At 37.6% G+C, this 26,018-nt stretch overlaps 2 protein-coding genes across 2 annotated transcripts in view; both read right to left on the bottom strand.

The window, feature by feature from the left end:
* Positions 1-4,197: 4,197 nt before the first annotated feature.
* Positions 4,198-6,713, bottom strand: LOC123535576 (cerebellin-1-like). The gene is made up of 3 exons (XM_045318273.2): positions 6,571-6,713; positions 5,830-6,114; positions 4,198-4,681 (listed from the first exon to the last, which is right to left on the bottom strand). Exons 1-3 carry the CDS (start codon positions 6,686-6,688, stop codon positions 4,236-4,238), a joined length of 849 nt encoding a protein of 282 aa, XP_045174208.2. The 5' UTR covers positions 6,689-6,713; the 3' UTR covers positions 4,198-4,235.
* A 1,455-nt stretch (positions 6,714-8,168) lies between these two features.
* Positions 8,169-26,018, bottom strand: part of LOC128550026 (uncharacterized) — a 30,463-nt gene continuing 12,613 nt past the window's right edge. The window contains exons 9-11 of the mRNA XM_053527870.1: positions 9,703-9,969; positions 8,956-9,386; positions 8,169-8,546 (exon numbers count right to left, since the gene is read on the bottom strand). Of these exons, the coding sequence (XP_053383845.1) occupies positions 8,169-8,546; positions 8,956-9,386; positions 9,703-9,969 (1,076 nt within the window). The remainder of the gene's footprint in view (positions 8,547-8,955; positions 9,387-9,702; positions 9,970-26,018) is intronic.

Raw genomic sequence — 26,018 nt, 5'->3', positions numbered from 1 at the left:
ATATTCATCAAACTTCGTAGGATAATTGATCAGCTGATGGTCCCTATTATTTTAGGGATCATTAGGCCAAAGGTCAAGGTCACAGTGACATCGAGACTGAAAACTGTTACCTTTCAATATCTATAGAACCCTTTGGCCCGATATTTTAAAAAATCATGGGATAATTGTCAGTGGTCAGTAGATGATCCCTTATATTCCACGTGTCAGTAGGTCAAGGTGACATTGATATCGAGATTGAAAACATGTTGCTCTTAATAACTAAAGAACGGAGGTGCCTAATGATTTTTAACTTCATATAATTATTGCTTGTGGTCAATATAAACACATGTTTTTAGGTTTAGAAGTCAAAGGTCAACGTCTCACTGACATTGAAACTGAAAACTGCTTTGTAGCACTTTGGGTTGACGGCTATTAATTTTTCATAGGATGATTGGCCGTGTTTAGGGCACGATCCTTATTGTATTTTGTGTCAGTACCTCAGGGGTTGTAAAGTCGCCATCACCTTGAGATTTATTTGTTTGTTTTTGGTTTAACGCCATTTTTCAACAGTATTTCAGTCATGTAACGGCGGGCCGTTAACCTAACCAGCTTTCCTGGATTCTGTACCAGTACAAACCTGTTCTCCGCAAGTAACTGCCAACTTCACCACATGAATCAGAGGTGGAGGCCTAATGATTTCAGACACAATGTCGGTTATCAAATAGTCACGGAGAACATACGCCCCGCCCGAGGATCGAACTCCTTGAGATTTAAGACAGTTTCTAATCAATTACTGTAGAACGTTTGGGCAACAAACAACTCTTGTATCTAACAGATGGCACCAACCGCTTTGAAATAGTAGCATACTTTTAGCAGCACCAGTAATTCTTTGACACATGAGACCTGTTTAATTTTTAGTAAGAAGCTGAGATTCTTCAGAAGACTCTGGCATTGCTAACTGTTTGGACACAGCGGTACACCGCTTTTTGATGTCCTATACAATTTACCGACTTTAAATAACATTACTTTTGTATTCTGTATCCTGTATACGTATGTTTAATAAATTTAGATGTCCAAACTTCTACTCTTAATGTTTAGAGAAATGGAGACATAAATTATATATAATCATTGAGATATCAGTCGGAGTAGTGAGAAGTTTAACTTAGATCAAAACAACTGTATATACTATGCAATATTTAATGAATGAGTAACACTCAAATTTCGACAACAAGGCATCCCATGAAACTTGAATACCCATGTCCTCTAATAGCTGTATCTGCCGGCCAAGTGTTTTCTACCCAAACTTCGTCTCCACGCTCAAGCTGTGAAACTACAGTGACAGAACCTTGATCATTCTCATGTATACCTTGTGCTATTGCTCCTGCGATAAATACACCATTCTTTATAATTTGTGCTTCGACGTCTTTACCATGACCTGCCATTAATGATGTTGAGAATACATAAACACCAGATTTAGACCAAGATGGTTGATAGCCCGACTTGGTTTAGCTTGGAACGCAATCGGCCCATCCAGCTAGTCCCGGCGTGAGTACTTTATTTCCGACATGTTTAGGTGGTAGTACAGCTTCGGTTCGTTCTTCTAGTAGACATAACTCGTCCTGGTGACATATTCCGGTCCTTCTGGTAGACATATTGGTCATCCTGATGGACTTGCTTGGGTTCGCTTAATGGACATACTTCGGTCCCCCCGTGGACATTCTTCGGTCCGCCTTGTGGACATACTTTGGTCCGCCTGATAGATATACTTGGATCCACCTTGCGGACATACAACTAAAGGACATATTTCTGTCCGCCTGGTAGACATGCTTCGGTCTGCCGTGCAAACATACTTCGGTTCTCCTTGTGGATATACCTCGGTACGTCTGGTGAACATGCTTCAATCCCCCTGGTGGACATATTTCAGTCCTCATTGTGGATATAATTTTGTTCGTCTGAAAGACAAATTTCTGTTCGCCTAGTGAACATATTTCGGTCCGCCTGACGGACATGCTTCGGTCCAGTGGACGTACTTCAGTCCGCTTTGTGGACATACTCGGGTCTGTTTCGTTGATATGGTTACACTAAAATACTTCCAAATGTATTCTTTCTTCCACAAAAATAATCATTGTTCGAAATACACCCCAAATCAATTTAAGCGTTATTTCGAAAGCTCAAAAAGGACAGGGTGCTGTCTAAAAAGGCAATATGTCGTTTAAAACGAGAAAGGTACCATAGCAGTGGTTGCTTTTGTCGATGATTATATCAATGTTTTCATACCATTTATGATTATTGCAAACTTGTGACAGAATAAAAAAGAACTTGATTTCTTTCCAAAACAGTAACAGAGCAAAGGGTTTTTTTTTTTACATTACTTATACTTTTTGGTCAAACCTTTCATTTTCTGTAAGTTTTTTTTTTCTTAATAATGTCACCAAGAATGTCAAATCATTTATATTAATCTTAAAAAGTGGAAGACCCTCTGTGTTTAAGCTCAAAACCAAGGCGAAAGGCGAACCTAAAATATGTTATAAAAGATAGAAAGACATTGAAGATTTCTAAATGCTTCAAATAACCAAAAATGATTTTACAAAATTTGAAATTTATGAAAGTTGTCTTTATATCAATAACTGAAGTTTTTAATATTGAATTTAAAGCTGTGACCACAAAGAGTGACAACAAGAGCGCCGCCAAGCGGAGCAATATACGCCCGAAGGCTTACATCATAGGATGGGATCAAAATCTTAAGAACTTGACTGTTGTAGCCCAAAGGACTGGAACAACAAAAGGAAAACTTCAAGAAACAAATCTAAGCCCACAAAAAATATTCAAAGTCTACAAAAAATCCTTATCAGGTACAGGTATGTAAAAATAGACCTAAAAATTGGAAGTACCATCCATGTTGTACCACAGAAAAGTGGTCTCGGTTTTTCCCTACGGCCAATAATAAAAAAGTTTCAAAATAAGCTATTTATAGTAACATAAAGGGAAGTAATTCAAAAAAAATTGTAAGTACAAAAAAGAGATCTGCCAAATAAAAACAGGAGCACTGCAATGCAGAGCAATATACACAAAGCAAAGTCATATATGACTTTTGACCCTTTAGTGTGACCTTGACCTTGAAGCGAGTCATCCGGAACATGCGCTCTGCACATCGTCTCAGTGTGGTGAACATTTCTGCCAAGTTTCTTTGAAATCCTTCCAGCAGTTCAAGAGTTACAGAGCGGACACCAAACAAACTGATATGACTTTTGACCCCTAAGTGTGACCTTGACCTTGAAGCAAGTCATCCGGAACATGCGCTCTGCACGTCGTCTTGGTGTGGTGAACATTTGTGTCAAGTTTCTTTGAAATCCTTCAAGGGGTTCAAGAGTTACAGAGCGGACACGAAACAAACTGATATGACCTTTGACTCCTAAGTGTGACCTTGACCTTGAAGCGAGACATCCAAAACATGCACTCTGCACATCGTCTCGGTGTGGTGAAAATTTATGTCAAGTTTCCTTGAAATCCTTCAAGGGGTTCAAGAGTTACAGAGCGGACATGAAATTGCTAACGGACAGACAGGACGGACAGACGGACACCAGCGTCATAACATAATACGTCCCTTCGGGCGTATAACAAGTGCATTCAAGCACAACTGAAATGGAAAAAAAATGAAAAAGATTTCAGACACAATATTATAATTCATTCATACGTGTCTGATTTATCTTTAAAGAACTGCTTCAAACTTCACAGCCGGTAATAAAAATTACATATCACTTACTATATTATAATGAAGATAATACAGTTTTGTTTGAATCAAAATGTCAGTTTATGAACAGGTGTTGTAATACCTGCCAGGTAGGATTAGTAAAGGTGCAATTATATTGATCTGTAATTCATACACCTACAATGTTATAACATAAATGAAAGATCTGTTTCAGCACACATTATAAACTAATATTTATAAAAAAAATCATGTAATAAACCGTTTCATGATGTCTTGAATTTTTTTAGGATATCACAAATACATTAAATATCTTATACGACATATACATCAATTATGATATCACAAAATAGTGAATTAATGATTAAACGGTGCCCCATACATAAGTCATAAAATAACAAGAATACGTTGTGTTTATGAACTAGCAAATTTCACGTCAGGAAAGAAACTTTTAATACAATAAGATAGTGCCGAACCGGAAAAATCATGAAATAAGGTTAGCACTTAAAATCTTAGTTGAAGCTTTTTTGTATTACAGCTTTTTATTGGTTTACATGCCCATTACAAGAACACCAGAAAAGCTTGTGTGACTGCCATGACCACGTACTTTTGCGTCAGCAGGCCAGGTATTCTCAACCCACACCTCGTCGCCGGCATTAAGTTCTGCAGCAACTGTGACCGATCCTTGGTCGTACCATAACTTCCCTTCAGTGTTAGCAAATGCCCCAGCAAGCGGAGTGCCATTTTTAACAATGTTCACATCGAGACTACAGTTGGGCTCAGTTAGAACCGAAGTAGAAAATAAGTAGATTCCCGGCCTTGGTGCGACGAAGACACCATTGACACTGTTGTAATCCCTGTCTAGGTTAAGGCGGACAGAATCGAATACTATCTTCTCGTGAATTTGAATATGTTCGATAGTATCTGCGCTGACTACTGCTTGAAAAGCAACAGGCTCCTCCTCATCCACGACATGTCTTTTTGATTGTGTCTTTCCTGATAAAACAATAAGGAGAAATCAATGTAACCCCTTTTGGTATTTTGAAAAATATAAGGATTTCGTTAAAAGGTTCATTGCTGTTGGGTAATGCGAAAAAGAAGAAAGGGTTTCATCTTAAAGGCAATGATATCTTTTATAGGGACTAATCTACACATTTAAGGCGAAGCCTACGCTTTAAGGAACTAACCTACACATTTTAGGCGAAAAATACTTTCTCTCAAAAATCCATAAAAAGTGAGTATTCTGAAAGTAGTGGTACAAACTTATTGACATAAGATTTTTGCAAGATATTCTTATAAATAACCAAGAATATTGTGCACAAGTTTGTAAACCGTTGCAACGCCTTTGAAATAATGCAGAAAGTGTATATTTTTCTTAAATTTTCACCAATATCTATCTTTTAATCTCATTAACTTCATCATTTTTCAGTGTCATTCTATGCTAAACATGGTGGAGATGAACATGATAACAATTTCACACAAACTGTGGGTGTGTAGCTTTAAACAATTTTGACCATAAACGTACTTATTAATTTCACCAATATTATTTTCTAAAAAACACCTGATGAGAATTATTCTTTGAAATTACACTCTGTGGTTTAAATATAAAAATGTTCTTTAAGTCGTTCTCAGAGGTGTTTTAACAAGGAAATATACACATGTTTACTGAAAGATTCGCGCGCTCAAGAGCTGCTTAAACGTATTTTTCACATATTCTCGTTTCATAGAAAACCTAAACAGTGTGCTGATTTTGAGAGAAGTATATAATAATAAAAATATCTATTTCAAAATTCTAGTAACATTCAAACACCTGCACTAGTTTGATTAAAATGACTGACACAAACATTTTCAAGACGTCCTAGAACGCATAATTAACAATATTTGAAAGAAACTGACGTCAAAGTTACAAGACAACGTCGACGTTCCTGAATATCTAATGAATACATGTATTTGATAAAAGCACTTTAACTCATATCGTTTCAGTCAGCTTTTACACATTATATTATTTTTCACGTCTTTGGTAGGACGCGACCGGGGATCGAACCCACGACCTCCAGCACTACGACTGGTCTATCGAGGCGGTTGTACAAATGTTTACACAAAGAAACAACATAAATTATTCTTCCGATTAACCAACACCTTACCTAGATGGTCTGACTGCTGTTCCTGATCACGGATCATTTTAGCTTGGCCATGTTGCTTTGTGATATGCTCCTTTTGTAACTGTGACTTCTCGCAGAGTTTGTTGACTACGGCAATGTTGATGTCTGACGAATTTGAGAAATGTTCGTCATGTAATTGCAACTGCTTCTGTAGAGTGCTTATCAGGTCATTTTGTCGTTGTTCTTGTTCTTGGAGAGAACTAATTACATCATCTTGCTTCGCAATGTGACTTCGGAGTGAATGGATCGCTTTCTCTTGTATGGTTACTGTAGAGGAAATATGAATCTAAATTTAAAATCAGTTTTTATAAAATAAGTCTGAGTTAATATTTATTATTATCATGTGACATAATGGTGATACATTATTAACAAATGACCCGATATTCTAAAAGAAATTTTCTCATTGTTAAGTAATAATTTCACAAAAAATAAAAAAAAATAGTTACATGAAATGAGGTCTACTGGAAAATAGTAACTTTAAAATGACATGCGATGCATATATCATATTCAGTTTTTGAGTAAAAAAGGATGGTTCTTATGGTCTCAGCCGAAGAATAGTTTTACCAGTATACTAAAAGAACGCAGCGAAGAATATTTAATCATATATTAACAAAATACAGAATCACAAAAACGCACAAGTTATCACAGTTAAAATTGTTCGTTAAAATTTGAGTATCTGTTTACAAAGAGCATTTTTAACATACCACAGTTATATATACGTACCTCTCTGCTGCAGATCTTTAATCATCGATAGTATTTGGGATTCTGAAGAGGTTACCGAAGCCGTTATAACCTCATAAAAAGCCAACAAAACCACCGAAACAACAAATCCTTTCGCCATTTTTAACAATGACAGAATTCACCGATAAGAAATGAACCTAGTGTTTCAAATATAAGGCATGTTATTTATAAAGTATCATCACCATACAGTGTGAAATCCTTTATCAGTCATATAAGGTCAGTGCTCGAAGTGCTGCAGAAAATATACAGGCCATAGCCTTATGATTGTTTGCTCTTTTACAACGTGAATTATGTGACTGTGAAAATTCACTGATTTAAATCCACGAAAATTCCCGAAAATCTAGTTCGCACAAGAGCGAATCCTTTTTACAGAATTTCTACCTTTAGGTAAATTAACTTTCTGGCAGTGTGTTTTTTTAAGTCTTCAAGCACTTGTTCCTTGTAATGAATGGCATTGACCTACTGGTAAGCAGCGCATTTTATTGTGCACAACCTTTTGCCTTGCCAATGCAGGTAGTCAGATATCATGTAAGGTAGTAGGATAGACAACTGATTTAACGCAAACCAATCATCTTTCCTTAAACTAACCTCGTAGTTCATACAAAATAACTCATACATATACCATATGTAGAATATGTTGTTAATATACAATGAATTTTGCATGTTTTGTTGAGTTTAACCACGCACCAACACAATTAAAGGTTTTCAGCTTTGATCAGGTGAATGAAAACCCTAGGTACCCCTCAATGCTTTCAGTTTCATCCGGGCACCTGGGTAGAATAACCGACCATCCGCAAGACAGTTGGATGACAGTTGGAAGTCATGCACAGAGTGGGGCTCGAACCCATATCAGTGATGGGTAAGTGATCTGAAGTCAGCGACCTTAACCACTCGGCCACGGAGTCCCTCCTTAAAAGACAATGAAAGTAAGAAAGTTCGAAAGAAAATCATTATAAATAGACAACTGATTTATTCGGTCTAGCTTGTATCAATCCTCCTTAAATATGTATTACCATGCGTAGTAACTGTTATGTACTGCTGCGTCAACTCATAAGTATGTTTTAGACTTGAAAAAAGATACTACCTGCCGTGTATTCCAGTCTAAAAAATATTATGTCAATTAGTAAAAAACTACGGACAAAAATGTCATATCTTAAAAATATGTAATACTCCCTGCAAACTGAGGAACACGAGAATTCCATTCTCTTATTATCATTACTCAGTTTAGAAGTTTTCACTCAAGTTGTTTTGTTCTGTTAACGATATTCTGATTGTCAAAGTTTGTCTCTTCACTGGGCGTGTCTGGAGTCTTGTTATCTTATATAGTCTCTTCCATGGACTAGCTGAGGGCTTGTTATCCTCTTAAAGTCTCTTACCTGGACGTGTCTGGTGGTTTGTTATTTCATATAAGTCTCTTCCCTGGACGTGTCTGTGGGCTTGGTATCTCATACTAATATCGGTCTATTTCCTGTACGTGTGTTGGGGCTTGTTATTTCCAATAAGTCTCTTCGCTGGACATGTCTTGGAGCTTGTTATCTCGTATAAGTCTCTTCCCTGGACGTGTATATGGGCTTGGTATCTCATACTAATATAGGTCTCTTCCCTGGACATATCTTGGGGCTTGTTATCTCGTATAAGTCTCTTCCTTGGACGTGTCTGTGGGCTTGGTATCTCATACTAATATAGGTCTTTTCCCTGTACGTGTGTTTGGGCTTGTTATTTCCAATAAGTCTCTTCGCTGGACATGTCTTGGAGCTTGTTATCTCGTATAAGTCTCTTCCCTGGACGTGTATGTGGGCTTGGTATCTCATACTAATATAGGTCTCTTCCCTGGACATATCTTGGGGCTTGTTATCTCGTATAAGTCTCTTCCCTGGACATATCTGTGGGTTGTTATCCCATATGACGTGTTTGGGTGGGAGTTTGTTATCTGATATAAGTCTCTTCCATGGTTGTGTCTTGTGGTTAGTTAATTGATATAAGTCTCTTCCCTAGACGTGTCTAGTGGCTTGTTATCTCATATAAGTCTCTTCCCTAGACGTGTCTAGTGGCTTGTTATCTTATATAAGTCTCTTCCCTTGACGTGTCTAGTGGCTTGTTATCTTATATTACTCTCTTCCTTAGACGTGTCTGGGGAATTGTCATGAAGGATTTTCATGAAAGAAACCTATCGCAAATCAGCTAAAACTCTTTCTAAAATGACACCCCGATCAAAGGTATAAATATCACAGATGATTGACAAGAAATTCACCGATCTTAGAGTTCTAAACATACCGGGAAACCCAAAGAATCTTGGGAAAAATTAACACATACTTCTGCTTATAAGTGTTTACTCTTTAGGTTTTCGTTTGTTTACATTTCCATTACAAGAACACCAGTAAAGCTTGAATGGCTGCCATGGCCTCGGAGTTTTGTATCTGAAAGCCATCTGTTTTCAACCCACACTTCGTCGCCGACGTTAAGTTGTGCAGCAGCTGTTACGGACCCTTGATCGTTAGATGCTTGACCGTAGGTCTGGGCAAAACCACCAGCAAGTGTATGGCCATTTTTCATAATGTTAACATCGATACTACTGTCGCCCTCAGAAAGAATCGAGGTAGCAAAGAGGTAGATTCCCTTTCTAGGTGCAATGAAGACACCATTGAGATTGTGAAACCCTCCGCCAATGTTTAGGTGGACAGAATCAAAAACTATTTTCTGATGAAGTCCAATGTGATAGACCGTGTCTGGGCTTACTACTGCTTGAAAGGCGACGGGCTGTACACCAGTCATAGAACGTCGGCTTGGTTTTCCAGGTCCTGCAATAAAATGATACTTTGACATCAACTGTCATTTCATATTATGAAATGATTTGGTTGAGTTAATTTCGGCACATTTAACGAACAACTAATGAAGTTGATCAGCATCAATCATACAATTTAGGATTTACCTCTTTTATGATAGAAAAGCGTGAACACATATTTCTTTCATGCTGTAGGTTGAGCGAATACCCTCGGGGGTACGATGGTGCCCGAATGCGTTAAGTATTCAGATGCAAACGCACCCCTAGGGATTCTACTGATGCTTTAACACGAAAATTTCGTGCATTATCTGTGCATTCGTCTCATGCATTACCTTTCTGGTCTGGCTGCTGTTTCTGATCACGGTGAGTATCAACTTGGTCATGTTGTTTTGCGAAATGTTCCTTATGTTCTTGTATCTCGTCAGTGAGTTCATCGGCAATGGCCATGTTGAAATCTGACAAGTTTGTGATAGGTTCGCCATGTAATTGTTTCAATGGAGCTCTTATTTGGTCATTTTGACGTTTTCCCTCCTCCTGGAGTGAACTGATTAAATCATCTTGCTTTGCAATATTACTTTGGAGTGAATGAATCGCTTTCTCTTGTGAATTTCCAGTATAGATACAAAACACATACAGTCATCTCTTGATCAAGGAAACATTTAAGTAATAGTGATACAGTGACTCTTGAGTGGAATAGTAATAGTAATAATATAGCGCTAATATCATATAGAATGAAAATTATATCATGAAATTCGGAAGTTGAAAAAAAAAGGTTAGAGTGACATGTGATCTATTATTTATTATTCAAGAAGTGAAATGTAAACCAAAAATGATAAATCATAAACTGCTGTGTTCCTTGTTCATCTGTGTTCGTGCCTGGTCGTTACATCTGTGTTTTATACACTTTATTGCATTCATCTATGTCTTCACAGTCTGTGTTCACGTGTGTGCATAAGGTGAATGTGTTCTTCGAATGCGATTGTTTTGTTAGAATTGTGTCCAACTTTTTAAGCATCCTGGCTCACAGGTTATCACATAGACTTACACAGTCTGTTGAGATTAAACATTTCCCATTTTATTTATTTATTTATTTTTAAATATATATCAAATTTTCTGTAGCTCCCTTTTACTGTGGCTTATCTCAACAGACTTATAAAATGCGATTTCGGCTTACATAACTTCGATGAGGATTCATCAGTGTCCTAACAGTACAAAGATTTATTGCCCAATGAACAAGTCAGTGTTATGCCATTACCACTGACCACAAGGTAATAAATGGCCTAAGGTCAGAGAATTATATGTAGTGAGGAACATGAATTAAACGTTCAACTGGGCAATTAAGATGTCAGCTAAGGATAACAGGGACACAGCCTGTAATTACAATTCCCAGAGTGAGACTCACACTGTATTGGCCGCCAAGAAGGGAAACAAAGAAAGAAAATACCAACACTTAATCCTCCTCTATCTTGTTAGAATGTACTTCTACGGTTCCAATATAAGTGATGAAAAATGTATGGACTGTATTTTTTATCATAAGTAAAGCAAAAAAGCAATTATTTTGAACAAAATATAATCATTTATTGTCCACTTCGTGTTAATGTAAACATCATTTTTTATTATAAGTAAAGCAAAAAAAGCAATTATTTTGAACAAAATATAATCATTTATTGTACACTTGGTGTTAATGTAAACATCTTTTTTTATGATAAGTAGAACTAAAAAGCAATTATTTGGAACAAAATATGGTCATTTATTGTCCACTTTGTGTTAATGTAAACATCAAAATCTATTACCAATAAACTGAAAATTGCCATATGTTTGAGAATCTCCCTTTTCATATGTTATAATATGTCTAATATATTAAATTCATTTCTGTCATCTTTTGTCATATTTTCTTTTTATTTTCAGTAACTTTTTTCAGAAATGATTTATTATTAGTTCCATTTCATATTTTCTCTCAAAATTAATTTTCATCAAAACAAATTAATGTTGTAGGTTCATCTGACTTAGGGAAGAGGTCAACTGCTGAATTCATCATTTTTCTCCCTGTGACATATATACATGTAATTCTACCCTTTATCTTCATAATTCTTCATTCTGCCGAATTGTTTTGTTTTGATATTCAAATACATTTCTTCTGCTATATAAGTCTACTTCATAAAGGTACCACTTATAAATACTCATGCAAGAAGTATATATTTTTTAATTTTCATAATATGACTTTAAGATTATTACTGTTCTACATGTTTTTATTTTTCATAATATTACTTTAAAATTATTACTGTTTTATTAAGTGCACTACTGACTGGATCAAGAGAATTAACAATAATAATGATAACAATAATAAGAAAATGTATTTACTGTTATTAGCCTATAGAATTCGACATTAACCCATTTTGTTACTCTCGACCAGATCTTATTGACAGTATGGCATGGATTCCCAGGAGTATCATTTATTTTATAGATAACTGTTCACCTTAAGAAACCTTCGAGAATCTGAGAAAATGTTAGGGGCTAATAAGTTCAGCCCATGTCCACGAGCCCATCCCATGAGCCCATCCCAGGTTTTCCCAGGATCCCAAATGATACATATCATGTGAAGAAGTATTGAGCGCAACAGTCCAGTATATACTGGTACCTCCAAAGCCAATGTTTAGCTCAATAGGGAGAGTGTTGATCTACAAATCGCGGGTTAGTGAGTTCAATCCACGGGTAGTCATCCTATGAATTTTCAACAGTCTGGGTCAAGTGGTTCTCGAGTTTTTGGTTTGATACGGTTTCCAATGTTCAGACCCTTGTTACCTTCACCTTTGACAGAATAACATGAAAAACAAGAGTGGTCTACTCTGTAGGCCCTATCATTCTACGAATTTGAAGGTTCTAGGTCGAATGGTTGTACAATCATTGACTGGAAATGAAGTGTGATAAATTCAACAGACTGAGTTATTTCAGAGAGACATGTTTCAAAGTTAATACACGAAGCTTAGCTTTGAAACCAGAAGCCATGTTAACTACATATTTTGATTGTTAACAGGTTGAACAGAAACATTTAACAGAATGTACGATTTTACGAAAATGATGATCTGGTTTTAAGACGTTGTTTCGTTTGCCCACCATACATAACATCAAAGGAATTAAAAAATATCTGAATGAATAGTTATATTGAAAATTTCTATTCATTAAAGTAGAGCGATTTAGTTGGTAGCATCGTTAGAAGATCCTTTCCCAATTTTCTAAATTATACGGAGGAGGTAGGGGTCCAATTTGGGGCCAATAGAGATAAAAATAGAAATATGTATAAAATACTTTTTTCATTAGCCGCTTGTCAGATATTCATCAAACTTCATCCAGCCCTTTTAGAGGTCACTGTAGCTAAAAATAGAAATACCTTTAGAGAGATCTTTACCAAACTTGCAATTATACCACCCTGCAGTTTATGTTTAGGTCAGACCTCCCCTTCCCCCATCCCAGCATACTGCACTGCTATTTTCATAATGTAGTATACTCTTTTTGATCTTGTATCTTTTTATTTTTCCGTTCTTTTCTGTTCGAACTGAGTTATTAGGGGCAGTTGATTTGCCTCCCTTACATGGTAGGTCTTAAAAAGCACTCATAAGGTCTCAAGAATTATCTCCCTTATAAAGCACTGCTTTTTCTTGTCATAAAACGGCTTTTAGTGTCGCCTAAGGATAGAAAACCACTCTATGATAAAATCATAAGATAACTTTTAATAGTACTAGTGAACGAGGGTCATATCAGTGAATAAAATGGCGATGTTTCGTCAGTTAGACATTTATAGCACTTTGAAATTACTAGAATGGAATCATAAGTTACCTTGTATGTTCTTTACTAAATATAACTATAGCTTATGATATAAAAAACTTCATTTACCTTTGCTACACAGGTATGTTACAAAGATTTATACAATTACTGCTTCTGTGCCATTGTTTAATTGAGCCGTGCTATTAGAAAACCAACATAGTGGGTTTGCGACCAGCATGGATCCAGACCAGCCTGCGCATCCGCGAAGTCTGGTCAGGATCCATGCTGTTCGCTAACGGTTTCTCTAATTATAATAGTCTTTGAAAGCAAACAGCATGAATCCTGACCAGACTGCGCGGATGCGCAGTCTGGATCCATGCTGGTCGCAAACCCACTATGTTGGTTTTCTCATGGCACGGCTTAATTAATGATTGTGAACTTCAAAACAAACGGGGTTACCATAAGCGGGCCTCAAACTAAAGAAAAAAAACTGGTTTGTAGCATCATCGTTCCTCACTCAAACTTGTTCAAATATGGGCACTCAGTACCCTTTTAGGGGCCACGAGAGTTAAATAAAGAAATACTGTTAAACAACTTCTTGTCTTGAACCGCTGGATGCATCTTCATCAAGCTAGCTTGATCTGTAGTATCATCATAAGTTCTCTGCAAACTTTGTACCTCAGAGCGGATAATACAAGACAATTTACGATAACAGGACATCAACTGAAAAGATCTGTTTAATGTTTTTTTGAAAATACTAATTCCACTTCAGTCATAAAGCTTTTACAAAAATATTTTTGCAATATTACAATTTCGTTGTCATCGCCAATGTATACAAAGCAAAATAAAGATAAAACCTTTTGTCTGAAAAAATGTATTTTACGACTAACTTGTAAAACAAAAATATTTGCTTGATGTCAGCAAACAGACGATGTAGAAAAAAAGACTTTGATTAAAAAGCTTAGAACAAAATAATCAGCCAAAACGTACAATCTGCTTTGCTCTTAGAAACAGTATGTCGTTTTATTTAAAAAAAAACGATCATGTAGTATCACCTGTGAAATATTCATTAACTTCGATTGATTTTGATTAATTTGAAATTGATGAAGTAACGATAAAAACGTCGTTATTTTACTTGGATAAGAGAAGCGCCACAGTAAATAGAGTGAAATCTAAAACGGTAACCCCCAATTCTTTGAGCGTTTGTTCTAATTTATTAAAATACAATCTGGCAGTTTCATAAAAAGGTATTTTACGCGAATTTCTGGTGAAACTCGACGTCAGTTACGTGTTTTGAGTTCATAATCATTTGCCTCTGAATTGACATCGCAATAATCTTGACAAATATGTACTTGGAGAGATAATTTTTATTTTTTAATGTAAAAGGCTGCTTAAAAACTATCAAGTATTTCATTTTGCGTTCTGCTGAAAAGACGACGTAAGCGGTAAAGTTTGAAGACATACAGCAGCAGAATGGAGAATAAAAGAGAACTGAAAAATATCAGCTGTCAGAAATATTGTCAACTTTAAAATTTCAAAACAGCCCATTGGAAAATGCTGGATGGTGCATTTTATGTATCCACGTGCACCTTTGCTTAACTCTACCTGACGCGTTTTCTATCCCCGCAATCCAGCTAACAAACGTTCTATCCCTGTCGTTCAGCTGACATGTGTTCTATCCCGGCCGTCTACCTCGCACGCCGTCTACCTCACACGCGTTCTACCCCTGCCTTTCAGCTGTCATGCGTTCTATCCCTGCCATTCAGCTGTCATGCGTTCTATCACTGCCACTCGACTGTCATGCGTTCTATCCCTGCCTTTCAGCTGTCATGAGTTCTATCCCTGCCATTCAGCTGTCATGCGTTCCATCCCTGCCATTCGACTGTCATGCGTTCTATCCCTGCCTTTCAGCTGTCATGAGTTCTATCCCTGCCATTCAACTGTGTCACGTTCTATCCCTGTCATTCAGCTGTCGTGCTTTCTATCCCTGCCATTCAGCTGTCATGCGTTCTATCCCTGTCATTCAGCTGTCATGCGTTCTATCCTTGCCATTCAGCTGTCGTGCTTTCTATTCCCGCCGTTCAGCTGTCATGCGTTCTAGCACTCCCATTCAGCTGTCATGCATTCTATCTCTGTTGTACAGCCGATTTCCAGCTATAAAACGCGTTCTATCCCTGCCATCCAACTGTCTCACGTTCTATCCCTGTCATTCAGCTGTCGTACTTTCTATTCCGCCATTCAGCTGTTATGCGTTCTATTTCCACCATCCAGCTAACATGCGTTCTATCTCTGTTGCTCAGCTGTCATGCGATATATCTCTGTCGACTTCCAGCTAACATGCGTTCTATTCCTGCCATTCAGCTGTCGTGCGTTCTGTCACCACCATCCATCTGTCATGCATTCTATCTCCGCCGTTCAGTTGTCATTCGTTCTATCCCTGCCGTTCAGCTGTCTCGCGTTCTATTCCTGCAGTCCAGCTGTCTTGCGTTCTATTCCTGCCATCCAGCTGTCTCGCGTTCTATTCCTGTCATTCAGCTGTCGTGCGTTCTATCACCACCGTTCATCTGTCACGCATTCTATCTCCGCCGTTCAGTTTTCATGCGTTCTTTATCTGTCGTCCAGCTGTCACACGTTCTATCTCCCCCATCCAGTCGCCGTCTCACCCATTCTATACATGCTGTCCAGCTAACACGCCATCTATCCCCAACGTCCAGCTGACACGCTCGTTATCCCTGCCGTCCAGCTGACATGTTATGACTCCGTCGTCTTACTGACACGTTGCAGCTGCTGTCTACAGCGAGCCATTGCGGGTCATTGTATATAGTCATATAGAACATTTCCAGCGAGTTAGAGCAATGAACCATTTCAAGCCCATATTATCCAGCATCATTGGTCGTTTGTACTGGTGAGATGGGAGATAATTACATCTAAAATAAAATGCAGCAAATTTACTTATTTCCCTTTGACCAGTTGCTTTTTTTCAATAGGTATCGAAGTGTATCTCTATTGCATGGGAATCACGAGTATCACGGAGAATCTCTGTTTCTTATTACATGTGCTCGCTTTCAAATTAGGCTAAAGTGAAACATAAAAAGTAAAAGGGATATCCGTCTATATAGATTTTAAAGGTAAGAATATAATAGTATACAACACTTTTATATTTCTAAGATATATTAAACACTGTTAAAGCTGAGAGTAAAATTTTGTGCATGAATATAATTATGTGTTACTGTAACAGAGTTCTGCTAAGCCGGTGCTCATCCACAGACTCAACCGAGTCCACTAAGAAACTAAGCTTGTAGCACCTCTACTCTCACCATTTTCCGTGCAAAGCACTTTGTATAACTATTTTGGCACGGAAATACCCGATGTCACTAATCGTTATTTTCCGCCTTGTCCGAACATAGGCACGGGCGATTGGAAGGAACCATTAATGAAAGAAAGAGGGAGATATTTGTAACATGTGTTTTGAAATACTGAAATGAAAAACTGAAATAAAACGTAAATGTCGAAAAGGTATCAAAATAAGAATGAAAGAATGTAATATTGTTTGGGATTCGATAAAAGATATGCAGTTATTGAAAAATGACGTGCACAATAATAGTAAATAAACCCTGCACATTGCCCAATGAAATCGTCCGCTTGCTTTGACCTACTATATAAAGAGAAATTCAAAATTTGACTTTCAGAAAATTAGCACTTGCAAAGTATTACATATCGACAAACAAAGTTATCATGATGGCGCTATGCACTTGCTTGGTTTCTGCTCTAGAGCGTGTCTCTTCCTTTGCCCACAGGGTGTTGAGGTCAGTCCATGATTCTGCCTCGGAGCTGTGGGCCCGGCTCCGAGGCGAGGGTGGGACTTGTAAGTATACTTTCAATATCAAAGTAAATTTTCAATGCCTTCTTTCTCATTTTAAGAAGGCTTCTTTCAAGTGTTATAGATATAAAGATTTGTTTGCTGACTGTTTGGAAATAGATATCTGGTTGATGTTCATGTGTAACAGTCTGGTAAAAATGAACTGCCTCGACCGGGATTCGAACTTTCGGCTCACCGTGCCAACACGCTAGCAATTGAGCTACCGAGGCTACCCAATACGAGAACTGCTACACGTGTGTGCGCAAGTTGAGAAAAACTTTTTCAAAAAGTAGCCGTACTCATTTGGCTTATTGGATGATTTATTTCATGGTCTGATATTTTAAGACCGCAACAGTCTATGAATGTTATCTATAGTCTGTTCAAAAGCTCTTCAGAACTTATGTTATAATGTTGCTTTCTTACCTTATCTCACACCCTATTACCTGATGTCCTCCATGTCGAGGGATGCAGCTACCACAGAGGTCAGAAATCAGTAACGGTTGGTAGCGGTGTTAGTTTTTTGAGCTGTATATTTTCATTTTGACTTTCCGTGAAGATATTCTGGTGCAGGCATACGCGTAAATGCCTAAACATATCATATAATTAATACTGGTTGCCTACTTCGTGAAATAAAGAAGAAGTCAGCTGTTTAAATTGGACGTTTATTAAAATTGGTGCTAAAATCATGTTCAACGGCTCAGTTTAAAGTGTTTACAAAATAATTTGATCTGGTTTACTTCACACAATCATTTAGGGATTATCCTAGCAAGTTTCATGTCTGTCCGTACATCTACAGCGATGTTCTGGCCCTTCATAGGGACCTGGGTATAGTTACGTATGATAAACTTTACCACAGAGGGCATTTTTAAATGATGCCTATTGCTGAGGAGTCAAAATATAAGATACCGTTAATGGCAGAGGGAAATTTGCTGCAAAAATGTCTTTTCTGGCTTAAAGCGAAACAAACAGCAAAAATAAAAGTTTTTACAGCAAAATTCCCTCTGCCGTAAAAGGTATCCTATATTTTGACTCATCGGCATGATGAGCATCACTTAAAAATGCTCTCTGAGGTAAAGTTTATCATACGGGATTATACCCAGGTCCCTTTGGAGGGCCAGAACCTTGGTGTAGATGTACAGACAGACCTGAAACTTGCCAGGATTATCCACAGATGATTGATTGACGTTGAGGTAAACCAGATCAAATTATTTTGAATATGATTTTAGCATCAATTTTAATAAACGTCCAATTTAAACAGCTGACTACTTCTTCATTTTGCTAAGTTTGCAACCAGTATTAATTATATATGATATGTTCAGCCATTTACGCATATGCCTGCACCAGAATATCTTCATGGAAAGTCAAAATGAAAAAATACAGCTAAAAAAGCTTTACACCACTACCCACCGTATTGATTTCTGACCTCTGTGGTAACAGCGTTCCTTGGCGTGGAGGACATTATAGGTAATAGGGTGTACCCAAAACGTCCTATTATTTGGACAAAGAAAATTGTGCTTCCAGATCAGGGTAAATTACCTCCTTTGGGAAAATATACCCCAGTCAGGGTAAAATATGAACAATAGAAAGGCAAAAAAAATTGATAATTTTTTAGCTCGCCTGAGCCAAAGGCTCATGGTGAGCTTTTGTGACTGCCAAATGTCCATTGTGCGTTGGGTGTCTGTCAACATTTTCTCAAAAAATCTTCTTCTTGAAAATCACTGGGAAGAATTACACCAAACTTCACAGGAATGATCCTTGGGTGGCCCTCTTTCAAAATTGTTCAAAGAATTGAATTCCATGCAGAACTCTGGTTGCCATGGCAACAGAAAGGAAAAAACTTCAAAAATCCTCTTGTCCAAAACCACAGGGCCTAGGGCTTTGATATCTGGTGTGTAGCATCATCTAGTGGTCCTCTCCCAAAATTTTTCAAATTATCCTCCTAGAGTCAAATATGGCCCGCCCCGGGGGTCACATGGTTTATATAGACTCACATATAGGGAAAACTTTGAAAATCTTCTTGTACAAAACCACACAGCTCAGGGCTTTGATATTTGGTATGTAGCATCATCTAGTGGTCCTCTGCCAAGATTGTATAAGTTATCGCCCTACGGTCAAATAGGAAAAAAGTTTAAAAATCTTCTGTGAAACCACAACAATTAGACCTTTGATATTTGAGGTCACGTAACCGTTTCTGCCTCTCTGAAATTTGTTTACCAAAAATTGTTTTCAACTCCATGTATTTTAATTGCTGCCACTTTTTCATTATTTAAGGTTTTTTTTAATTCTGTTTTTTATACACCTGAAGGGACGTATTATGTTATGGTATGGTGTCCATCTGTTTGTCCGCCCGTTAGCAATTTCGTGTCTGCTCTGTAACTCTTGAACCCCTTGGAGGATTTCAAAGAAACTTGACACAAATGTTCACTACACCAAGACAATGTGCAAAGCTTATATTTTGGGTGTCTAATTTCAAGGTCAAGGTCAAACTTAGGGGTCAAAGGTCATATAAGTGTGTTTCGTGTCCGCTATGTAACTCTTGAACTGCTTGAAGGATTTCAAAGAAACTTGGCACAAATGTTCACCACATTTTGACGACGTGCAGAGCACATGTTTCCGATGACTAGCTTCAAGGTAAAGGTCACACTTAGGGGTCAAAGGTCATATATGACTTTCCTTTGTGTATATTGCTCTGCATTGCAGTGCTCTTGTTATTATTTGGCAGATCCCTTTTTGTTCTCTTACAATAATTTTTTGAATTGCTTTCCTTTTTTGTTAGTTCACCTGTCACACAGTGACAAGGTGAGCTATTGTGACCGCTTGATGTCCGTCGTGCTTAGTGCGTCATGTGTCAACAATTTCTAAAAAAATCTTCTTTTTCAAAAGCACTGGACAGAATTACACCAAACTTCATAGGAATGATCCTTGGGTGGCCCCCTTTCAAAAATTGTTCAAAGAATTGAATTCCATGCAGAACTCTGGTTGCCATGGCAACCAAAAGGAAAAACTTTAAAAATCTTCTTCTCAAAAAACAGAAGCCCTAGAGCTTAGATATTGGGTGTGAAGCATTGCCTAGTGGACCTCTACCAAATTTGTTCAAATCATGACCCCGGGATCAAAATTGACCCCGCCCAAGGGGTCACTTGATTTTACATAGGAAAATCTTCAAAAATCTTCTGCTCAAAAACCAGAAGTTCTAGAGCTTAGATATTTGACATGTAGCATTGCCTAGTGGACCTCTACTAAATTTGTTCAAATCGTGACCCCTGGGTCAAAATTGACCCCGCCCCATGGGGTCACTTGATTTTACATAGGAAAATCTTCAAAAAATTTCTTCAAATGAACCAGAAGGCCTAGAGCTTAGATATTTCACATGTAGCATTGCCTAGTGGACCTCTACAAAATATATTCAAATCATGACCCCCGGGGTCAAAATTGACCCCGCCCCATGGGTCACTTGATTTTACATAGGAAAATCTTCAAAATTTTTCTAAAAATAAACCAGAAGGCCTAGAGCTTAGATATTTCACATGTAGCATTGCCTATTGGACCTCTACAAAGTTTGTTCAAATCATCACCCCAGGGGTCAAAATTGAGCCCGCCCCAGGGGTCACTTGATTTTACATGGAAAATCTTCATAAATTTGCTAAAAATAAACCAGAAAACCTAGATCTTAGATATTTGACTTGTAGCATTGCCTAGTAGACTTCTACAAAATTTGTTCAATTCATGACCCCAGGGGTCAAATTGACCCCACCCCATGGGGTTACTTGATTATCATAGAAAAATCTTCAAAATGTTCTAAAAATAAACCAGAAGGCCTAGAGCTTAGATATTTGACATGTAGCATTGCCTAGTGGACCTCTGCAAAAAATTTTCAAATCATGACCCCCACCCCAGGGGTCACTTGATTTTACATAGGAAAATCTTCAAAAATCTTCTAAAAATAAACCGGAAGGCCTAGACCTTAGATATTTGACATGTAGCATTGCCTAGTAGACTTCTACAAAATTTGTTGAAATCATGACCCCCGGGGTCAAAATTGACCCCGCCCCAGGGGTCAATTGATTTTACATAGGAAAATCTTAAAAGAGCTTCTCCTCAAAAACCAGAAGCCCTAGAGCTTAGATATTTGACAGGTAGCATTGCCTAGTGGACCTTTACTAAATTTGTTCAAATCATGACCCGGGAAAATCTTAAAAAAAGTTATAAAAATAAACCAGAAGGCCTAGATCTTAGATATGTAGCATTGCCTAGTAGACTTCTACAAAATTTATTCAAATCATGACCCCCGGGGTCAAATTGACCCGGCCTGATGGGGTTACTTGATTGTACATAGAAAAATCTTCAAAATTTTCTAAAAATAAACTAGAATGCCTAGAGCTTAGATATTTGACATGTAGCATTGCCTAGTGGACCTCTACAAAATTAGAGGTGCGCGGTATTACCAGTATACCGGTAACCGTGGTACCATCTTCCCGTGGTACGATACCGCGGTACCCAGTAAACACCTGACGTCGTACCGACGTTGGTTAGACGTTGGATTTTGGTTGCGACGTCGGCGACCTGAATCCAACGTCTAACCAACGTCATAACCACGACGTCTAATAGACGTCAGACTTAGAAGTCTAGGAGACGTTGGAATTAGGTTGGTTAGAAAGTCTGTTTAAATGTTTTCATTTATAAAATTAACTGGTGTAATTTTGCTAATATAGTTTAAAGATAGTTATGCCTGAACATGCGCTTATAAATAATAGGTCATTCGCACATCAAACATTATCATTAATTATGTTACAAAATCGCATGAGATTGTCTATTTTCGGAAACGGATTTCTTTTTTACCAATTTAAAACTGTTTAGGAAAAAATTGCATTCTATACGTGTACATGTATAAATTATTCTAAATTCACCTAAGGATCTTCTTCTACACATGTTGTTTATTAGTCATGCCTTTACGAGATAAGCCTGCATCGGTTTACACAAGTCTTCCGGTAATTTGATATTTTGTGGGATAAGATAGAGCAAGTTTATAAATACTTTACACAAAGGGATCCGCAACGTGAGTTGCAGATTTTTGAAAATTGTACTTAGTTTAATAGTTATTCTTTTTAGTGTGATGCATTATGTTTATTACTTTAAAAATCAATTGCGTTTAACATAAAACTTCATTACATTTTATGAGGTTATAGAGATTTCTTTTAGAATTTAAAATAAAACATGTTTGTTTTGCACGTAGCAATTATGTTTTTAGCTCACCTGTCACAAAGTGACAAGGTGAGCTTTTGTGATCGTACGGCGTCCGTCGTCCGTCGTCCGTCCGTGCGTGCGTGCGTGCGTCCGTCCGTCCGTAAACTTTTGCTTGTGACCACTCTAGAGGTCACATTTTTCATGGGATATTTATGAAAATTGGTCAGAATGTTCACCTTGATGATATCTAGGTCAAGTTCGAAACTGGGTCACGTGCAGTCAAAAACTAGGTCAGTAGGTCTAAAAATAGAAAAACCTTGTGACCTCTCTAGAGGCCATATATTTCACAAGATCTTCATGAATATTGGTCAGAATGTTCACCTTGATGATATCTAGGTCAAGTTCGAAACTGGGTCACGTGGGGTCAAAAACTAGGTCAGTAGGTCTAAAAATAGAAAAACCTTGTGACCTCTCTAGAGGCCATATTTTTCATGAGATCTTCATGAATATTGGTCAGAATGTTCACCTTGATGATATCTAGGTCAAGTTCGAAACTGGGTCACGTGGGGTCAAAAACTAGGTCAGTAGGTCTAAAAATAGAAAAACCTTGTGACCTCTCTAGAGGCCATATTTTTCATGAGATCTTCATGAATATTGGTCAGAATGTTCACCTTGATGATATCTAGGTCAAGTTCGAAACTGGGTCACGTGGGGTCAAAAACTAGGTCATTAGGTCTAAAAATAGAAAAACCTTGTGACCTCTCTAGAGGCCATATTTCTCTATGGATCTTCATGAAAATTGGTCAGAATGTTCAGCTTGATGATATCTAGGTCAAGTTCGAAACTGGGTCACGTGGGGGTAAAAACTAGGTCAGTAGATCTAAAAATAGAAAAACCTTGTGACCTCTCTAGAGGCCATATTTTTCATGAGATCTTCATGAATATTGGTCAGAATGTTCACCTTGATGATATCTAGGTCAAGTTCGATACTGGGTCATGTGGGATCAAAAACTAGGTCAGTAGGTCTAAAAATAGAAAAACCTTGTGACCTCTCTAGAGGCCATATTTCTCAATGGATCTTCATGAAAATTAGTCAGAATGTTCACCTTGATGATATCTAGGTCAAGTTCGAAACTGTGTCACGTGCGGTCAAAAACTAGGTCAGTAGGTCTAAAAATAGAAAAACCTTGTGACCTCTCTAGAGGCCATATTTTTCAATGGATCTTCATGAAAATTGGTCAGAATGTTTACCTTGATGATATCTAGATCAAGTTCGAAACTGGGTCACGTGGGGTTAAAAACTAGGTCAGTAGATCTAAAAGTAGAAAAACCTTGTGACCTCTCTAGAGGCCATATTTTTCATGAGATCTTCATGAATATTGGTCAAAAGGTTCACCTTGATGATATCTAGGTCAAGTTCGAAACTGGGTCACGTGGGGTCAAAAACTAGGTCAGTAGGTCTAAAAATAGAAAAACCTTGTGACCTCTCTAGAGGCCATATTTCTCTATGGATCTTCATGAAAATTGGTGAGAATGTTCAGCTTGATGATATCTAGGTCAGGTTCGTAACTGGGTCATGTGCCGTCAAAAACTAGGTCAGTAGGTCGAAAAATAGAAAAACCTTGTGACCTCTCTAGAGGCCATATTTTTCACGAGATCTTCATGAAAATTGGTGAGAATGTTCACCTTGATGATATCTAGGTCAAGTTTAAAAGTGGGTCACGTGCCTTCAAAAACTAGGTCATTAGGTCAAATAATAGAAAAACCTTGTGACCTCTCTAGAGGCCATATTTTTCAATGGATCTTCATGAAAATTGGTCAGAATTTTTTATCTTGATGATATCTAGGTCACATGTGCTCAAAAACTAGGTCACTTTGTCAAATAATAGAAATAACGACGTCATACTCAGTTCAACACTGGGTCATGTGGGGAAAGGTGAGCGATTCAGGACCATCATGGTCCTCTTGTTTAGTAATAGCTCTAGCATACTTGTATAAGTTTTCAAATTTTATGAAATGATGAAACTGTCAAATTTTATACATTTCAGACGGGAATTTTAACGGAGTTGAAGAATCATGCAGACATGACTAAACTTGAAAGTTTCAATTACTGTATTACCTTTTTTGAATTTATGACATTAGACTTATGTCGCTATCATGTGAAATAAAGATGATAAAATACATGTGTTGATTACTTGTTTGATTGCAAATTCTGTTGAAACTTTGGTCAGATTTTGGTTGGAAAGTGGTTAGAGTTTGGTTGGAAAATAGTCGGATTGCGACGTCTAGCCAACGTCGGGATCCGACGTCTAAACGGTTTGCAAATCCAACCAAAATCCAACGTTAATCTGACATCGGGGTCCGACGTCTATACGACGTCTAACCGACATCAAATGCCTACTGGGTACCATCGGGGAATACCGGTATTTTAGGGAATTTTTAATTCTGTTTTTTTTTTGCACTTTCTGGTCAAAACTCTGAATTGTATGACCATAGTATGTATTATTTATTTACTTTTAGAAATAAAGAAATAATTAAGATCGCGCTGTTTGAAATTTTACAAATAATTATATGAAAATTCGATGGTTTTTATAGAATTTTGCCTACATTTCTGTCGATATCTTATTAAAATTGTTATAGAATTCAAACTGTATTACTTCTCAAGCGGTGATGAAAATTTGAAGCGATTATATTAAAGAATGAATGCACTACGCGCGTTTTTCGTGTACGTGTCAATATTTAAAACAAAAGTAACGACGATGTAAATGAGATATTAGGATAGGTCGCACGTGCTCGTGGAGTGGAAAATTACCGGCATGACCGTATTGATATCTTTACGATTCGCGGGTAAATTCCACGAAATCCAGGTTATTTTTCTGGATGTAATTTCTGAATTTGGTAAGTTACGACGTAAAAACCACTCGCCCGATCGGCCGAGTATGACGGACGGTCGGACCAGCCTCGACTCGTAAAACGGCGGTCCGCGCCAAAATCTTCCGGTCTTGTCCGTCGGACCGACGAATTTCGCGATGTCTGGCGTCGAAAAATACAGCAAGGTCGGAGCCTTTTGCTAGGTAGGGTCGGGTGACCCGAACCACAACATTTTTTTAGGCCTAAATTCGGCGAGTCCCAACTTCTTGTTTAATTGATGATAGTTTAAAATATCCCAGTATGTATTTGCACGTATTAAAAAAGAAATAAATAGTATGGAAAATGTTCAGGCGAAATTTATTATTTTTTGTTTGAAAACGATCTGATGAAGCCTTCATAAACGTTACTGGTTTATCAAACAGGTGCACGAATCGAACTTCAAACAAGCGCGACCTATATATATGTGACCCAGTGCTTCCCTAGAGACAATATGGCGTCTTCCGACGAATACACGCTGGTAAAATATACTAAGGGTCATTAATCTAACTAGTCATTAGTCAAGTTAATATTCCAGTGTACTTTTTTTTCTTTAATTCTAGTCAAGTAACTAATCTTCGTTGTTGCTCATAATAAATGAAGTATTTCTGAGAGTTTTTCAATATTTTTATGACCACTACCATAGCTGTAAGTCTTACGATAAATATGGTGGTATACCGTGGTATATACCGCGGTAATTAGGAAAAAACCGTGGTATACCGCGGTACTTTTTTCAAGGCGGTACCCAGCCCTATACAAAATTTGTTCAAATCTTGACCCCGCACGGTCAAATTGACTCAGCCCCAGGGGTTACTTGATTGTACAAAGGGAAAACTTCATAAATTTGCTAAAAATAAACCAGAAGGCCTAGATCTTAGATATTTGATATGTATCATTGCCTAGTAGACTTCTACAAACTTTGTTGAAATCATGACC

The sequence above is a fragment of the Mercenaria mercenaria genome, chromosome 17 (genome assembly GCF_021730395.1).
Source record: "Mercenaria mercenaria strain notata chromosome 17, MADL_Memer_1, whole genome shotgun sequence".
Taxonomy (NCBI): domain Eukaryota; kingdom Metazoa; phylum Mollusca; class Bivalvia; order Venerida; family Veneridae; genus Mercenaria; species Mercenaria mercenaria.
This window is presented reverse-complemented; position numbering and strand designations above follow the sequence as displayed.